This window comes from Cyprinodon tularosa, unplaced genomic scaffold (genome assembly GCF_016077235.1).
Source record: "Cyprinodon tularosa strain WSP-4 unplaced genomic scaffold, ASM1607723v1 ctg540, whole genome shotgun sequence".
Lineage (NCBI taxonomy): Eukaryota > Metazoa > Chordata > Actinopteri > Cyprinodontiformes > Cyprinodontidae > Cyprinodon > Cyprinodon tularosa.
In genome coordinates this window covers 641,817-657,809 of record NW_024039275.1, presented here as the reverse complement: position 1 = coordinate 657,809, position 15,993 = coordinate 641,817, and the positions used below count along the sequence as shown (strand labels likewise).

At 44.0% G+C, this 15,993-nt stretch overlaps 1 protein-coding gene across 1 annotated transcript in view; it reads left to right on the top strand.

Annotated features, from left to right (window-relative positions):
* The window catches only part of pdcd4a (programmed cell death 4a), a 31,164-nt gene extending 17,356 nt beyond the window's left edge, over positions 1 to 13,808 (top strand). Inside the window, exons 6-11 of the mRNA XM_038304766.1 lie at positions 1,335 to 1,432; positions 1,557 to 1,671; positions 3,265 to 3,372; positions 10,640 to 10,750; positions 10,827 to 10,966; positions 12,784 to 13,808. Of these exons, the coding sequence (XP_038160694.1) occupies positions 1,335 to 1,432; positions 1,557 to 1,671; positions 3,265 to 3,372; positions 10,640 to 10,750; positions 10,827 to 10,966; positions 12,784 to 12,835 (624 nt within the window). The 3' untranslated portion in view covers positions 12,836 to 13,808. The remainder of the gene's footprint in view (positions 1 to 1,334; positions 1,433 to 1,556; positions 1,672 to 3,264; positions 3,373 to 10,639; positions 10,751 to 10,826; positions 10,967 to 12,783) is intronic.
* Positions 13,809 to 15,993: the final 2,185 nt, after the last annotated feature.

Here is a 15,993-nt window from a genome sequence, read left to right as displayed (position 1 = left end):
ATTAAAATTAAAATTCACAAAGATATATATATATATATATATATATATATATATATATATATATATATATATATATATATATATATATATATATATATTATGTTTTTTTTTGTTTTTTTTGTCCCTAATACAAATCTTTGAATACAACAATAGTTTTGGGCCATTTGGAGCAAAACTGAGAATCTAAGAGGTTTTTGATGTGCAACTTGTAAGACAGAATTTGTGTACTTGAACAGGTGTAAAGAAAAAAAAATAATGTGATTTTTTTTTTATTATTATTATTTTATTCTACAAGTACAAAACTTAGAAGATAACTTTCTCTACAACTTCAAATTCAGACTTACAATGCACACATAGTTTTGAAACAAAATAACCTGCATACTTCGTCAGCTCTTTATTTTAGCTCTGCAGGAGTTGAGCCCAGACTCTTCATTGGTTCGTCAGCTTTAATGCTGCAAATAAATGTCAATGTTTGAAATGTAGGAATTCAGAGCATTTGTTCTGACGTGCCTGCTGCTTGCATGTTCTTGTGCTAAATAAAAGATATACCATTGTTTTTTTTTATTTCAACAAAAAGTGGCTTATAGTCCGGAAAATACAATATATATATATTTTAAATTAGCTTTGGTGAACAGCCTTGTAAAAGAAATCAGGAAATTAAAGAAATATTTTTATCTATTTGTGCCATATTTTCACTTTTCCAAATCGTAATGGGAAAAATTGAAACTGAAGTCACCTGCTGCCATCTTAGTTCTCCCCACTTTCATGGAGTTGCGCCATAAAAATGCCTCTAATGTAATTACCATAACATTTTAAGCAATACATGTATATTACACGTACATGATCAATTTAGCTCTTTTGGCACATCATCAAATAGTGTATGTGTGCTTGTGTAATATTCTCAATATCTGACTATTATGTTCCTTAAACACACTAATTTTGTTGTGATGGATTTGTATAATATGTTGTATTACATGATTTATAGACTTAATACTGACTCTGCAATGTGATGTGCGTATTTTTTTACCACAAATCACAGTAGTCTACAGATGCTGTGATCATATTTCTATGCTGTAGTGCACGTATCATTTACATTCTGACCGGTCTAACTAGGGAGTACCAATATGGCGGCTGGTGACTTCACAGCACCGTGTACTACCAACGGCCTATCAGCAATCCGGTGAATAAATAGAAATAGTGGTAACAACGCTGAACTGTGAAATGTGTTGATTCCTCACATGTGTAGGAATCTTCCAAGTTGCTCTGCTCTACTCTCACATACTGCTCCGTTTTCTTTATCGCTCTCCAATGATGTTTCATCCTGTTTGTTCCAGATGTTAGGCCAGTTCATAGCCCGCGGCATAGCCGACCACGTCCTTCCCATGACCTTCCTGGATACCTACAAAGGGAAAGTGGACTGTGAGCACGCCAGGTAATCCAGCAGAGGCGATGTTGACTTTATTATGGATTTCTCAAACACATTAACTCTATTTTCTCTCACTTAAAAAGAAGATGTATAGAGCTGTCTTCGAACCTTTATTTCTGTCTTTGTCCAGAGTGGCTTTAGACCGTGCAGCAGTGCTGCTGTCCATGAAGAAGGGGATGATTGGTCTCGATAACGTTTGGGGTGTTGGTGGAGGTCTGAGACCAGTGAAGCATCTCGTCAAAAAGGTGAGCTGTGGCCAAGCTCTTTTATGATTCATTTAATAATCAGTCTGATTTATCGAGTTCTATGGTGGTTTTAAACCTTTGAGCTCAGAGAATTTACACCGACCATCACATGGTCTTTGTTTATTATGTAACATAAACAGAAGGTAGAAATGCATGCTGGGTAGGGATCCACAGGCCAATGTGGTGCTGGACTGCTGTGTCAGCAGAACAGTCCTCTCAGAAGTGGGCACAGTTAAAACCAGCCAGCTAACTCCTATTTGTATGACTGTTTGTTCTGTTGTTACAGCTATCAAACCAATCCTGGAAAGTTTTTTTATTCTATTTTTTTTTTCATAATTTTTTAAGTGGTAGTTTCAGCTGACGGCCTGTCTAATTATTACACAACATTTCCAAGTATTCGTCATGTCAGGGTGACTTCTATCTGAGTATGGTGGCGCTACAGACCTTTGGACGTTCCGTCTGGTTTAGACTTAGGCTGAGATAAGTGTAAGCATAAACAACTCTCTCACTCAGAACATCAGCATAATTTGTTCGGATTCAGGTCTCAAAATAAGTCAAAATAAGAATTGTCCCCTGTGATCATTCAACATGTCACTGTAAACTAAAACACCTGTTTTAGTTACACACAATGTTTCACTTCCTCTTTTTTATATTCTTTCATAATTTTAAATAATTCCTAAATCTACTATATCATCTTAATGGCGTAAAGAGACTACAGCCAACATTATTGGCCCAGATTATCTGGTTATGTGAAGATATGCACCTAAAATGTCTCCAGATTAATAAATCATAAGATATTTTTCATTCCCTCTAAAGTGTTTCTAACTTTCCAGCAAAATATCTTTGGGCAGCTCTCATTTCACTCGCTTTAGCACAATAAAATGTGTTATAAGATAAAGGATTATCTTTGATGTGAGCTTCTAATATCTAAAATCTCACTATGATTGTGCTGGTTAGCAGACTATTTTATCCTTTTATTTATTTTCCTTTTCACTGATCAGATGACTTAATTTTTTCCTTGCTGAGACTCAAACATGCACAGATTTCCATCTCAGTGACTCAGAAGCACAGCTCCAGCTCAGATGGTTCAAAGCATCCTGCAGAGTGCAGTGTTCTCCCTTTTGGTTGCAGTGACTAATTCCTGCAAGATTTAAGGGCGGTTGTAGGTGTTAATAGAGAAAATAATCCACATTTACTCTTAATGTTCTTTAGAAGAGACTGTTCATGCATGTGTTGGATCAACTTTGTCCATCTTTTAACCATCTGATTTGAATTTGATTGAAGGACATTGGTCACCATGCCTAAATAGATGTTATAAACTGAAATATGCAGGAACCTCAATGTCAACTCTGAGTCAGGTTGCGTGTAGAAATCATTGAGATTCCGAGTCCCTTGTATTGTTCTTTAAATAAACATGAAATGCATCACAGCGATTTATGTGTAGTACTCCCCTATTTCTCTTGGATTCTAAAGATATAAGTTGGTAATCTTGAAACTTGTCCAGCTTTAGCTGGATTTCAGATTTCTCTTACCGGAGTGGCTCCAGTTGAATGTCTTCACCTTTCATTGGGACCTCATTTGTATTTGTTGCAGATGAACCTTCTCCTCAAAGAGTACCTGATATCTGGAGATGTTTCTGAGGCGGAGCACTGTCTGCGGGACCTGGAGGTCCCTCACTTCCACCATGAGCTGGTCTATGAGGTATTCAGCCAGTCCTACCTTTTGCATGCTTTTTTAAATTATTATTGTAATGTATTTTTCTTTCTTGCTGGTTTATTTTGAAGTCAAGTGAAAAAAGAGCTGTAAACATACATTTTTACTTCTTTTTGTTTTTTTGCCAGGGACATTCTTCGTTTGCCAATTACTTTCTCTAATTTTCAGTGGAATCAGATCAAGAGCTGAGTCCAAGTTGACTAAAAAGGATTCATGAGCTTAGATTTTTTTAGTTGCCAATGTACATACAGCAAATAATCTGCTATGAAACATATAAAACATATTTCTATAAATTTATTTGGTGGGAATTCTATCCACCAAATTTAACCATGGGTTAAGGAGCACATTTTCAAAGAGGGTCACTTAACCTTTATCATCACCCCTGGTAGGTTATTTTGTGACGTATCTTTACAGAACAATATCTACTGCAGTAGGATGATTTCATAATAAACATGTGGCAGAGATTTTTTTTTTACCTTTCCTCTGTTAATGGTGGAAAGATAAATGGTCACAAATAGGACTGAAACAATTAATCGGATTAATCGGGATTAATCGATTAATAAAAAATTCATCAACTAATTTAGTAATCGATTAATCTTAAAATGAAGTATAGAGACTGTAAAACATAATGCCCTGGTATCATTTAGCAACCATATTTATTGGTTGCTTTTTATAGTATGAAAAATCTCTTCCAAACAACCGTTGGTGTATAAAAACAATCCCTGTTCTATTTCCTCCCTACTGACCGCCAGAGGGCGGTGCTGAAAGCACTGAATGTTCCCTTCGGGCATGCGCAGTTCGAGTAATTATACCAACAGAGTCACACCTGTGACACCGGATGACCACTCAGAAGCTATATAGCCTGGTGTCATCCTTTGCTCTGCTCCTTTTTTCTTCTCGCAAGCGGTTCGCTAACTTCCCCGTTGTCTGAAGCCCCTGTATCTTGACCGGAGTTGCGGTTATTCTCCGCCCTCCCAGGGCTGCAACGGGTCGATTCTGAGGAATACGGAAGGTAAGTGAGTTGTTTGCTGGTGATGGTAGCGTCCGCGCCCCCTCTCCCGGCTCACGACTTTAGCTTTTTACCTACAGCTTCGTGCTGTTTTGTTTCGAACTGGTGACGACAGCGTTTTCGCCCCTACTCCCAGTGTGAATAACTTCACTGCCGAAGTTATATACGGCTAACGTAGTTAGCTTCTTTAGTTTGTTGGTGTTATACCTGGTGACGGCAGCGGTTTTCGCCCCCTCTCCCAGTATATTCCCTACTTTTGCATCCTTTTTTTCACCCGTCTGCGCTGCTATAATTACTGACGGCCGCGGTTTTCGCCCCCTCTCCCAACCAAGTGTGGTCTACTTCGTTTGCCGAAGTTGGAGACGGCTAACGTTGTTAGCCTTTTTTGGTTTGTTTGCAGCCTTCTTCATCGGTCTGCTTAGTTATGAATGGTGACGGCAGCGTTTTCGCCCCCTCTCCCAAAATCAACCTTTTTTGCAGCCTTTTCGTTGGTCTGCTCTCTTAATTGGTGACGGCAGCTTGTTCGCTCCTACTCCCAACTTAAGTTTCCATACAGCTAACGTTGTTCGATTTTTTGGTTTATTGGTTTTATACCTGGTGACGGTAGCGGTTCTCGCCCCCTCTCCCAGTATCGGCTGCCTTGTGCTCGCAGCCTCTTTCGTTTCTCTGCTGTAATTGGTGACGGCTGCGTTTGCGCCCCCTCTCCCGATTTTCGATAACTTTCTGTTCTTTAAGCCTTGTCGGCCTTCGACATGGATGGCTCTCACAGCTGCATGGATTGTGGGGCTGCCCTGCAGGCAGAGGATGGCCACGACCTGTGCCCTACCTGCCTTGGACATGAGCACCTTTTGGAGGCGCTGTCTGAGAACCCCTGTATGAACTGCAGCTTTATGCCCCATGCAGTGAGGGTGGCCCGGTTGGCCCAGTTGTGCCCCCAGGAGGGCTCGGACCTTCCGCCCTCTGGGCAGGTGGTTCCCCCCAAGCGTTCTAAGCGCCGTGGTGGGACCACAGCATCTGTGCCCCTCCCCCGGAGGAAGCGGGCCAAACCTGACCAGGGCCTGTCCACAAGGGAGGAGCAGTTGTCAGCAGAGCTGGCAGAGATGAAGTCCTTGTTGCAGACACGGCAATCTGATCCCTCGCTCCCAGTGGTTGGGCTCTCTTCCCCACCAATGCCCGAGCTGGTTGTAGAGGATGACGTTATCTCTCTGGCTGCTTCCGCTTCTCATTTTAGAGATGAGGAGGAGGCAGGGTCCTCTCAAGCCTCTGAGGCTGGTTCATTTTCATCTCAGAGTGCGGTTGGAGAGGCCGGTGACGGTTCCATGCGGGAGGTCATGTCTATGGCCCTGAAGCAGCTGCAGCTGGAACTCCCACAAGGAGAGGCATCCAGCTCCGGCAGTGCCTTTTTCAGACGTGGAAGGGCTCCTACTCCTTTTTCTGTACCCCCATCAGAGGAGTACTTGAAGGAGTTACACGCCTGTTGGCGGGAACCGAGAGCGCTGTCGCGTCTCTCATCGGATGGTCGTGTATTAGCTGCCATGCATGAGTCGGTGAAGGCCGGCCTGGACCGTATGCCAGCAATTGAACCAGCTGTTGCTTCACTGATTGTGTCACCAGATGAAGCCCTGCGTCCTGATGTCCGGTGCTCGCGGACTCAATGTCGGGTTACAGATGACCTCCTCTGTAAGGCGTACAATGCAGGAGCGCGTGCTGGCCGCCTTGGCAATTCTCTGGCGCACCTCATGTTTGCCCTGTCTGCATCTGTTCAGGACACTGGTGGTGCAAGTGCGGCGGTTGGTTATAGTGACGCAGCGCTGCAGGCCTTCGCGCTGATGACCAGAGAGCTTGGACGGGTCATGTCTTTCCTTGTCCAAGCTCGTAGACAGGTCTGGTTGGCACAATCTCCTCTGACTGAAGCATGCCGTAGGACCCTCAGGGGTGTCCCGGTTGTACCAGGGTAGCTGTTTGGATCAGCTGCCTTGGAGGCGCTTGAACGGACTGCTCAGGCACGTCAGACTAGCCAGCAGCTTTCCGGCCTTCGCAGGAGCATACCTGCCTTTCCCCAGCGTTCCGGCCGCCCTGCCACTACCCCCAGCGTTCAGCCACCACCTCAGACTGGTGGCAGACCTATTGGTTCCTATTCCCATGATGTGCGGCAGAGACCGAGGAGGGACTTTCGTGAGCCAGTCTGCCGCCCTGTTAGACAGACAGAGCCTCAAATCCTGGACGCCCTCCCCCCAGAGCCCCCAGGGGCCGTGGGGATAGAAGATGATGCCACCGGGCCAGCCGTCGGCCATTTTTCCCATCAGCAGCTGAATTTCTGGGCTGCTCATGCCGTAGATCCATGGGTGGTTGCCACCTTAACCAATGGCTACAGGCTCCAGTTCCGAAGGCGGCCCCCCCTCTCACACCGGGTCAAGATAACTGTCATCACAGACCCGGTGAAATCTCAGGCACTAGACCAGAAGCTTTCCGCCCTCCTGGGCAAGGGGGCAATCGAGTCTGTAGATCCTCTGCGGCAACCCAGAGGCTACTACTCCACATACTTCCTTGTGGCCAAGAAGACCGGCGGTTTTCGCCCCATTTTAGATCTAAGGGGACTGAATCGGTACCTGAAGGTCCTTCCCTTCCACATGCTCACCATAACAGAGGTCCTTCAGACCATTGTGGCGGGAGATTGGTTTACATCAGTAGATCTGACAGACGCCTACTTTCACGTGCCTATTGCGGCAGAACATCGCCGTTTTCTCAGGTTTGCCTATCGGGGGCGCCATTGGCAATTCCGGGTGCTCCCATTCGGGCTCTCCCTTTCCCCGAGGGTGTTTACTCGATGCGTGAAAGCAGCCCTCTCTCCTCTACAGGCCTCCGGAGTCAGGATTCTGCCATACCTGGACGATTGGCTTCTTTGTGCTCCCTCTCAGGTAGCTGCCTCTCGGGATACGTCCCAGCTTCTACTTCATGTGTCACTGTTAGGCCTCAAAGTCAACTTGGCAAAGAGTTGTCTTGTTCCATCTCAGACAACCACCTTTCTTGGGATGCATCTGGACTTTGCTACCATGATGGCCCGTCCATCTGTTCACAGGGTGGACGACATACTCCAGCTTGTCCGTCGATTCAGACTGGGCAGGGAGTTTCCCTACATCATCATCCTGCGAATGCTGGGCAAACTGACATCAGTCACTCGTGTCGTGCCCTTAGGGCTGCTCCTTCTGCGTCCTTTGCAGCGATGGCTCAACAGCTTTCGCCTAGACGCCAGGCTGCACAGGCATCGCAGGCTAATGGTGACCAGGAGCTGCCTCCATGCCCTAGCTCCTTGGCGAGACGGGACCCTTTTGTCCAGTGGTGTTCCAATGGGGCTAGTAGTGTGTTGAAGGGAGGTGGTCACCACGGATGCCAGCCTCATGGGCTGGGGTGCCGTGTGGCAACACAGAGCTGTTCGGGGTCTCTGGGACCCAAGGGAGCGCACCGAACACATAAATGTGCTGGAGCTGCGGGCTGTGCACATGGCCCTCATGTGCCTTCTGCCCCACCTAGAGGGAAGGCACGTGCTGATTCGGACAGACAACCCCTCTGTTGTTTATCATATAAACCACCAAGGTGGCACCAGGTCAGCACGTCTCTTGAAGGTGTCGAGGGATCTCCTGGAATGGGCGTTTCCCCGTCTGTGTACCCTGCGCGCAGCGTATCTGCCAGGACGGCAGAACCAGGTTGCGGACTCTCTATCCCGCCAGGCACCTGCTCCGGGAGAGTGGTCTCTTCACCGCGACGTAGTGCGCATAATCTGGAACCTCTTTGGGCAGGCAGAGGTAGATCTGTTCGCCACAGAGGAGTCGACCCATTGCCCCCTATGGTATTCCCTAACCGGGATGGCGGGCGCACTGGGCCAGGATGAACTGGCTCATCCATGGCCGCAGGTTCTCCTGTATGCCTTTCCACCCCTCTCACTGATTTGGCCGACTCTACGGAGGGTTCTCGAGCAGGGCCACAGAGTGTTGCTGGTAGCTCCGTACTGGCCAGCGCGGCCGTGGTTCCCGCTGCTTTGGAGTCTGTGTCACGGTACTCCATGGCGTCTTCCAGCAAGGAGGGATCTGCTGTCTCAGTTGGGGGGACAGATATGGCACCCCAACCCTCAACGTCTCCAGCTGTGGGCATGGCCCCTGGGAGGCTGACTGGGTGTTCAGACACCGTGAGACACACCGTATTGAGTGCTAGGGCTTCCTCCACTCGGCTGCAGTATGCTAACAGATGGCGCCTCTTTTCTCAGTGGTGCTCTGCCCACAATGAGAACCCAGTTTCCTGCTCGGTGCCCACTATTTTGGAGTTCCTCCAGTCTCTCCTTGATAAGGGCCGCTCTCCTTCGACCCTTAAAGTGTATGTTGCAGCAATTTCATGTCTTCACCGAACTGTTGACAACCGTACAGTGGGGCGCCATGAACTGGTTTCACTTTTTCTGCGTGGTGCTCGTAGGTTGTGCCAGCAGCCAGCCCCACAAGCCCCAGATTGGGATCTGCCGTTGGTTCTCACAGCTCTGTGCCACCCTCCATTCGAGCCTTTGGCACCAGCAGAACTCAAGTGGCTTTCCTGCAAGACTGCTTTCCTGATGGCTATCGTCTCAGCTTAGAGGGTCAGCGAGCTGCATGCTCTTTCTGTCAGCCCTAGGTGTATCAGGTGGAATCCAGATGGCTCTGGTGTTACCCTGTGGCCTAATACTGCGTTTGTGCCTAAGGTGTTGTCTCCTTTTCACTGTAACCAGCCATTGCGGCTGGCTCGGTTTCAGCCTCAATCTGGTACAACTGAGAATGAGTCTGAGTTGTGCCCAGTAAGAGCGTTGGAGGCATACATTGCAGCCACCGCCAATCTGAGACGCTCGGACCAGCTTTTCCTATGCTATGGGGGTCCAAGGTTAGGCTGTCCTCTTTCTAAACAGCGTCTGTCCCATTGGATTGTGAGTGTCATCTGCCACGCCTACGCTGCAGGTCACTGCTCCCTGCCAGTCGGTGTGAGAGCACATTCCACCAGGAGCGTCACCGCTTCCTGGGCTGCTTTGAGAGGGGTTCCGCTGGAAGCTATATGTGCTGCTGCTTCATGGGCTTCCCCAACCACCTTCACCAGGTTCTACAGTGTCAATGTGGCTGCCCCTCATCCCCTGGGTCAGGTCCTTTTACAAGGTTCTGCTGGGCCTCCTCTGTGAGGTATGTGCTCAGGATTCCTTGTGACATCGTTGGCATTAGTCATTCAGTGCTTTCAGCACCGCCCTCTGGCGGAGCTTCTCTGTCACTCAGAATCCTTGCTTTTGCGAGAAGATTCTGTAGGAGCAGAGCAAAGGATGACACCAGGCTATATAGCTTCTGAGTGGTCATCCGGTGTCACAGGTGTGACTCTGTTGGTATAATTACTCGAACTGCGCATGCCCGAAGGGAACATTCAGTGCTTTCAGCACCGCCCTCTGGCGGTCATCCGGGATTCATAGAACCGTAGTTACATACGTAACTTTCGTTTTAAAACTAGGAGACATTTTACAAAATATTCCATGTATTGTTTTTTTCCAAGAGGAACAGTGGGTGGATTTTGCCACACTGATAGAGCTATTCACCAAAAAACCAAAAACCTGCTTCAATAAGGCCATTTTGTTTTTATTTAGGTCATACAGGTCATATTATGGCTCTTCTACAGACCTGAGTGGCTCTAACGCTGCATTCTTGTGACCAGAATTTGTTAAGTTTAATTAATGTCATGATTTCATTTGTCAAGATTTTGGTAAAATCATTTTGTAAAAAATTAAGAATATTAATTGAGTTAGTGTATTAAATCATTATCAGCTCCTATTAAGATCATGCTCTTTGATTCTGACCTTTTTCCTTCAGGTCTAGCCTCTCTGGTATCATATATTTCACATTTTATTGACTCTAGCCCAAAATTAAATGGCTCTTTCCTTATCCCTGCCAAACCTTTGGTTGAAGATTAGTCAGCGAGTATAGAAACACTGCCATCATGTGGCGAAAACCCCAAACTTCTGGTCAAGTCAAGTCAAGTCAGCTTTTATTGTCATTTTCTACATATGTACAAGACATACAAGGGAAATGAAATTACGTTTACTCTTTGCAATATACAAATATACAAGAAATATACAAGACTGACATTTAAAAACTGACATAAAGTGCGGGACATGACAGGTAACAGTGGTAAGATAAGGTCTTTCTGCTTGTTCATGTTTCTCCTTTTTGTTTTTTTTTTGTTTTTTTATGTAAGGCCATAATGATGGTACTGGAGTCAAATGGGGACACCGCCACTAACATGATGATGAGACTTCTGCAGTCCTTCTGGAAAACAGGCCTCATCACTGTGGATCAGATGAACAGGGTAAGTAAATTTGACTAGATTACAATACCCTTTCATATTTCCAGACAGCTTTTCATTACTTAATATTTACGTTTAGGGTTTCCAGCGCGTTTATGATGAGCTGCAAGAAATCAGCCTGGATGTGCCTCATGCCCATCAAATCATGGAGACCTTTGTGGATCTCTGCTACCAGGAGTCTGTCATCACCAAACAGTTGCGGGATGCTTGTCCTTCCAGGTAAGTTTTCCATAAATCATTCATTTTCAAAACCTTTATTTCTAGTTATGCCAGAAGAAGCATTCATGATGATAGGTAAATGTTAATGGATTAAAAAAAAACAGCTGTCAGTCCCTAGATCATTTTCTCTTTGATAGCAAAAATAACAAAAAAAGAAACTATCTATGAAAGTTTTGGATTTTACAATCAGGTTTTATTAGTTTTTCATCACATTGGTCAGATGAATTCAGAACCGTGTAAAACTCACTTAGTGGTATATTAGATGGGAACAAATCTGTGGTTCTGTTGTGTCATTTATCATAATAAATACTGTTTCCTGGGTTTTTCCTTGATCTTATTGCTTAGAATTTATTAAAACTTTATTCAAATTTTGGGTAAGAGTTTGTATTTTATAAATTTATATTTGGAAACAAAGAACTTGAGAAATGAACCCTATGTAATAGCCAAAAAAAAAAGATGAACCTGTTTGGTTTGGTCTTGTGAACAAGTTATCACAGTCACAGAGCAAACATCTTTTTTAAAAATCAAATGGCTTCTGCATGTGGGAATATTAACAATGTTTTTTGATCTCGCATCAATTGTACTGTCATTTTCAAGAGATTGTGTTCAAGTTTCTATATCAGTAAACAAAAAAAGTTATATTTTTGTATTATATACAGCAGGCATCCCCAAACTCGGTCCTCAAGGCCCCATGTCCTGCAGGTTTTAGAGGTTTCCTTGCTCCAGCACAGCTGATTTTAATTGAAAGCTGATTAACAGGCTTTTGGTCTACTGCAATCATTATAACCAGCTGTGCTGAAGCAGAGAAACCTCTAAAACCTGCAGGACAGGGGGCCTTGAGGACCGAGTTTGGGGATGCCTAATATACAGTATTAATGAAGTATAAAATACAAACAATAATCCTTTAAGAATGTTAAGTAGCTGGTAGTTTTCTGTAGCAAATGGAATAAAAAAAAAAGTTTGGCAGTTGTAATATCTAATAGAAATTAGTTAAAAACGCACAAAAAATTATCTAAGGCACATGCGCAACTTTCCGAAAGACTGGTGGGGACATGTCCACCCCATTAACTAATAAAATAGAGCATGGCACCAAAAAATCAGTTCGTTAGACATACAGAGCTTTTTCAGTTCAGAAAGCGCCAATAGAGTGTAAGTAATAGGTTTGACAAAACATCGAGTTTAAATGTTTTTTTCTTTACTAGTTAAAAAGAGCGTCTAGATATCTTAAATTTTTTTGGGCATCATTATATTGGCAGACATGTTCATAAATCCAAGTAGAGCACAGAGACACAAGTAGGGAAAGCTGCAGATTTAAAGGGGAAACGCATTCAGTGGGATAGGCAACATGCATTAAAATATATCTCCAAGTTATATAGAAACTTTACAGGAAAAATGCTATGCTACATTTAAAATGCAACTTATCTTTGTCTTTTGTAATTCAGCAAGACTCAGAAATAGTTATGCCAGCCATGCAGAGACAGATGCAGGGTCCAACTTACAGGTGATAGCAAGGGTGGATTTAGGAAATTTAGGGCCCTAGGCAAAGACTGGCAGGAGGCCCTCTGAATTGAGAAGGCAACCCATAAAACAGACCCATTATACAGATTGAGAAATTTTAATACAATAGACATACATTATTGGTTCTACGTTTTGTCCCTTTTCTTTTTATGTTCCCCTATAGGATTTGTTCTCAGTTGCCTTTTCATGCTGTTGCAAAAGGAATTACATTTTTTTCCCCCCAAGCACTAAACTCAGTCGACTGCTCCTTCCTCCTCCATAAATGTGCAACACATTTTAAATAAATTTCTGTCCTCCAGAGGGCGGAAGCGTTTCGTCAGCGAAGGAGACGGTGGACTGATCAAGAATTAATGGATGGGAGGAAAAGTAAGAAGAGGAGGAAAGGGTGGAGGTGTCTACAGCCTGTTCCTCAGCTTCTCGCCTTCCTGTGATTCCCAACCCGGAGCGTTCCTCTTCTGTTATGTCATATCACAAACCAGCATTCATGTCAAACAGAGGAGCTGCATGGGCCCTCTTATCCCTTCATGTTAATTATAGTTTGTGAAGAATATTCGGTCTTTGTACCTGTTTGGAATAATTCAAGTTGGAGCTTTTGGGAAACAGGTGGAGAGACCCGAGTTGTGGTGGGGAGGGGGTCTTGTTTTTGGTTTGTTCTGCATTTTTCCCATGTTTTTCTTATGCAGGCACTAATAATGAGGGGATACTGTAAAGTCAGTGAGCTCAGCAGCAAACAAATAAATCTGCTTATCCTCTGCTACAGACTATCTGAAATAATTTCAAAGAAATTGTTTTCTGTACATTCTTATTCCTGTATTTCTCTCAGTTCTTTGTAAACAGAGGCTTTTTTTGTTTGTTTGTTTCCATCTTGGTCACTTGGACCATGTGTTTACTTAGTAAAACATCAGTCGCATTGAGATGGGTCACTGTTTCTTTAAAAACACAATTTAAGTAGATATACATGAATCACTATCTCTGGGATTTAAGCAATTGGGGTTTAATGTGTGTAAAGGATAGTTATGTAAAACTTTAACGGTCACTTAAAAGAGGATTGAAGATTTTTGCTTCCAGTTAAGTAATGTATGCAACTACAGTGGTCAGTTTGAAGAAATGGATTGAAAAGAGGGTGGGAATGTGTTTTCAAAAGAAGCTGGGATTGGTTTAATACCTGAACAAACTTGTTCCAGCAGCTTCATACCTTGGAATAGCAGTTTGTCAGTAAGACTTTTCTACCCCCTATCTGACAGTTTTACATGTTGACCAAAGTTGTTCAAAATATTTGAGTTGAAATCTTTCATTCAATAAAAAAAAAAAAAATGCAACAAAACAGGCTTGCTTTTTTTTCTGTTCTTTGTATGACTGTAGGGGAAGAGTGAGTTCTGTTTTGTTTAGGTCATGGTAATGAAAATGTCTAAAGCAACTGGTGGAGATGTTTAGGCTGGAAAGCAATTTCCGGATTTAACCTTATCACACAGCTCCATTTAAGCCATCGTCTAAAAAAAAAGAAAACGGCACACACCAAGTGAGACATCTCCTGTCTTAAATAGAAGGCCAGTGGGGAAAGCATTAAAGAAAGCAAAGAGGTAACTGTGGAGAAACTGTTGACCTGATAGTTTTGGATTCTTAAATTCTTGCCATAATAACAGCATAGGAAGAAATACCAAAGACATTTTGTTTGATGTTGACGTAGAAGGTGCCATTATCAGATTAAATGTTTTCGATTTCATGCAAAGTTATTTTTTTTATCCTGCAAAAAAAAAAAAAGCTAGTCATAGTTTAAGGGAAGGTAAACGGATCCAAAAACAGGACAATTGAGCCATAGTGTGTACTTACCCAGGCAAAGCCCATATCTGAGGCAAATCTTGATGATTTTATGTCCACAGATTTACCAATCTGATTGATTTTTGCTACTTTTTAGAATAGAATGTCCTAGATCGGAGGTCTTCAACAGGGGGTCCGTGACCCCTGGGGGGTCCACAGACGTACTGCATGGGGGTCGCTAAAGCTTTGGTTTAATCTTTTCTAAATATTTTTTATATTTTTTACTAATTGCAATGTCTTTAAATACATATAAACATGAATTCAACACACTAGTAAAACAGATAAAATAATAAATGCACACATTCAGCGACACACAGGAGCTCTTTCAAGCTTGGCACCATTTCATTCACAACACCTGTCCCATCAACCAGGAATCAAAATACTTTAATAAAATTACTTTCATTAAAGGACACCATCTGTAATAGAGTGACTATAGGACCAGTTTAATATAACACAATTTCATACAATATAAATAATTAGGGAGTCCCTGCTCCATCTTGCCATCGGTTTGGGGGTCCTTGGCCTGGAAAGCATTAAAGACCCCTGTCCAAGGTGTTAAAACCTGCTGGTAATGCCCCCGAATAGCTGTCTTTCAAATGGATATTAACATTTACATTCTAATTACTTGGATTAGTCCATGAAATCCGAGACCATGGTCTATAGCCGGCAAAGGGTAGAGTGCCCACTCCATGTTGGGGAGGCTGTACTGCATCTAGTGGAGTTTAAGTATATTGGGGTCTTGTTCACAAATGAGGGGAAGCTTGAGAGGGAGATTGATAGGCGGATTGGTGCGGCGTCTGTTGTCGTGAAGAGAGAGCTGAGCCAAAAAGCAAAGCTCTCGATTTACTGCTTGATCTACGTTCTTACCCTCATCTATGGTCATGACCGAAAGAACGAGATTGCAGATATAAGCGGCTGAAATGAGTTTTCTTTGTAGTGTGTCTGGGATCTCCCTTAGAGAAAGGGGAGGAGCTCAGTCATCCGGGAGGACTCAGAGTAGAGCTGCTGCTCCTCCACATCGAGAGGAGCCAGCTGAGGTGGCTCGGGCATCTAATTAGGATGCCTCCTGGACGTCTCCCTGGTGAGGTATTCCACACACGTCCGACTGGGAGGAGGCCCAGGGGGAGACCCAGGACACGCTGAAGGGACTATGTTTCTCAGCTTGCCTGGGAGCACCTTTGGATTCCTCCAGAGGAGCTGGCTCAAGTGGCTGGGGAGAGGGACGTCTGGGCCTCCCTACTGAAGCTGCTACCCCCCGTGGCATGACCCCGGATAAGTGGAAGAAGATGGATGGATAGTCTATGAAAGCAAATTCAATTGAAACACCTTCAGAGTTGTGGCTTACAAAATATGAATATAAAGGTTTCAAAACAGCTAAAGAAACCATTGGTTGGATCTTGACCTGCAGTTAAGGTCAAGATCCAACCTCCCTTTGGGGAGCAGCCCACTGCACTCCAAAGGGGTCTTCAACATTTTCCTGGCCAAGGACCCCCAAACTGATGGCGAGATGGAGCGGGGACCCCCTAATTATATATAGTGTATGAAATTGTGTTATATCAAACTGCTCCTATGGTCACTCTATTACAGATGGAGTGATTTAACAAAATAATTACTCCCTGGGATTATTAAAGTATTTCTGATTCTGATTCCTGCTTGATGGGACAGGTGTTGTGAATGAAATGGTGTCCAGC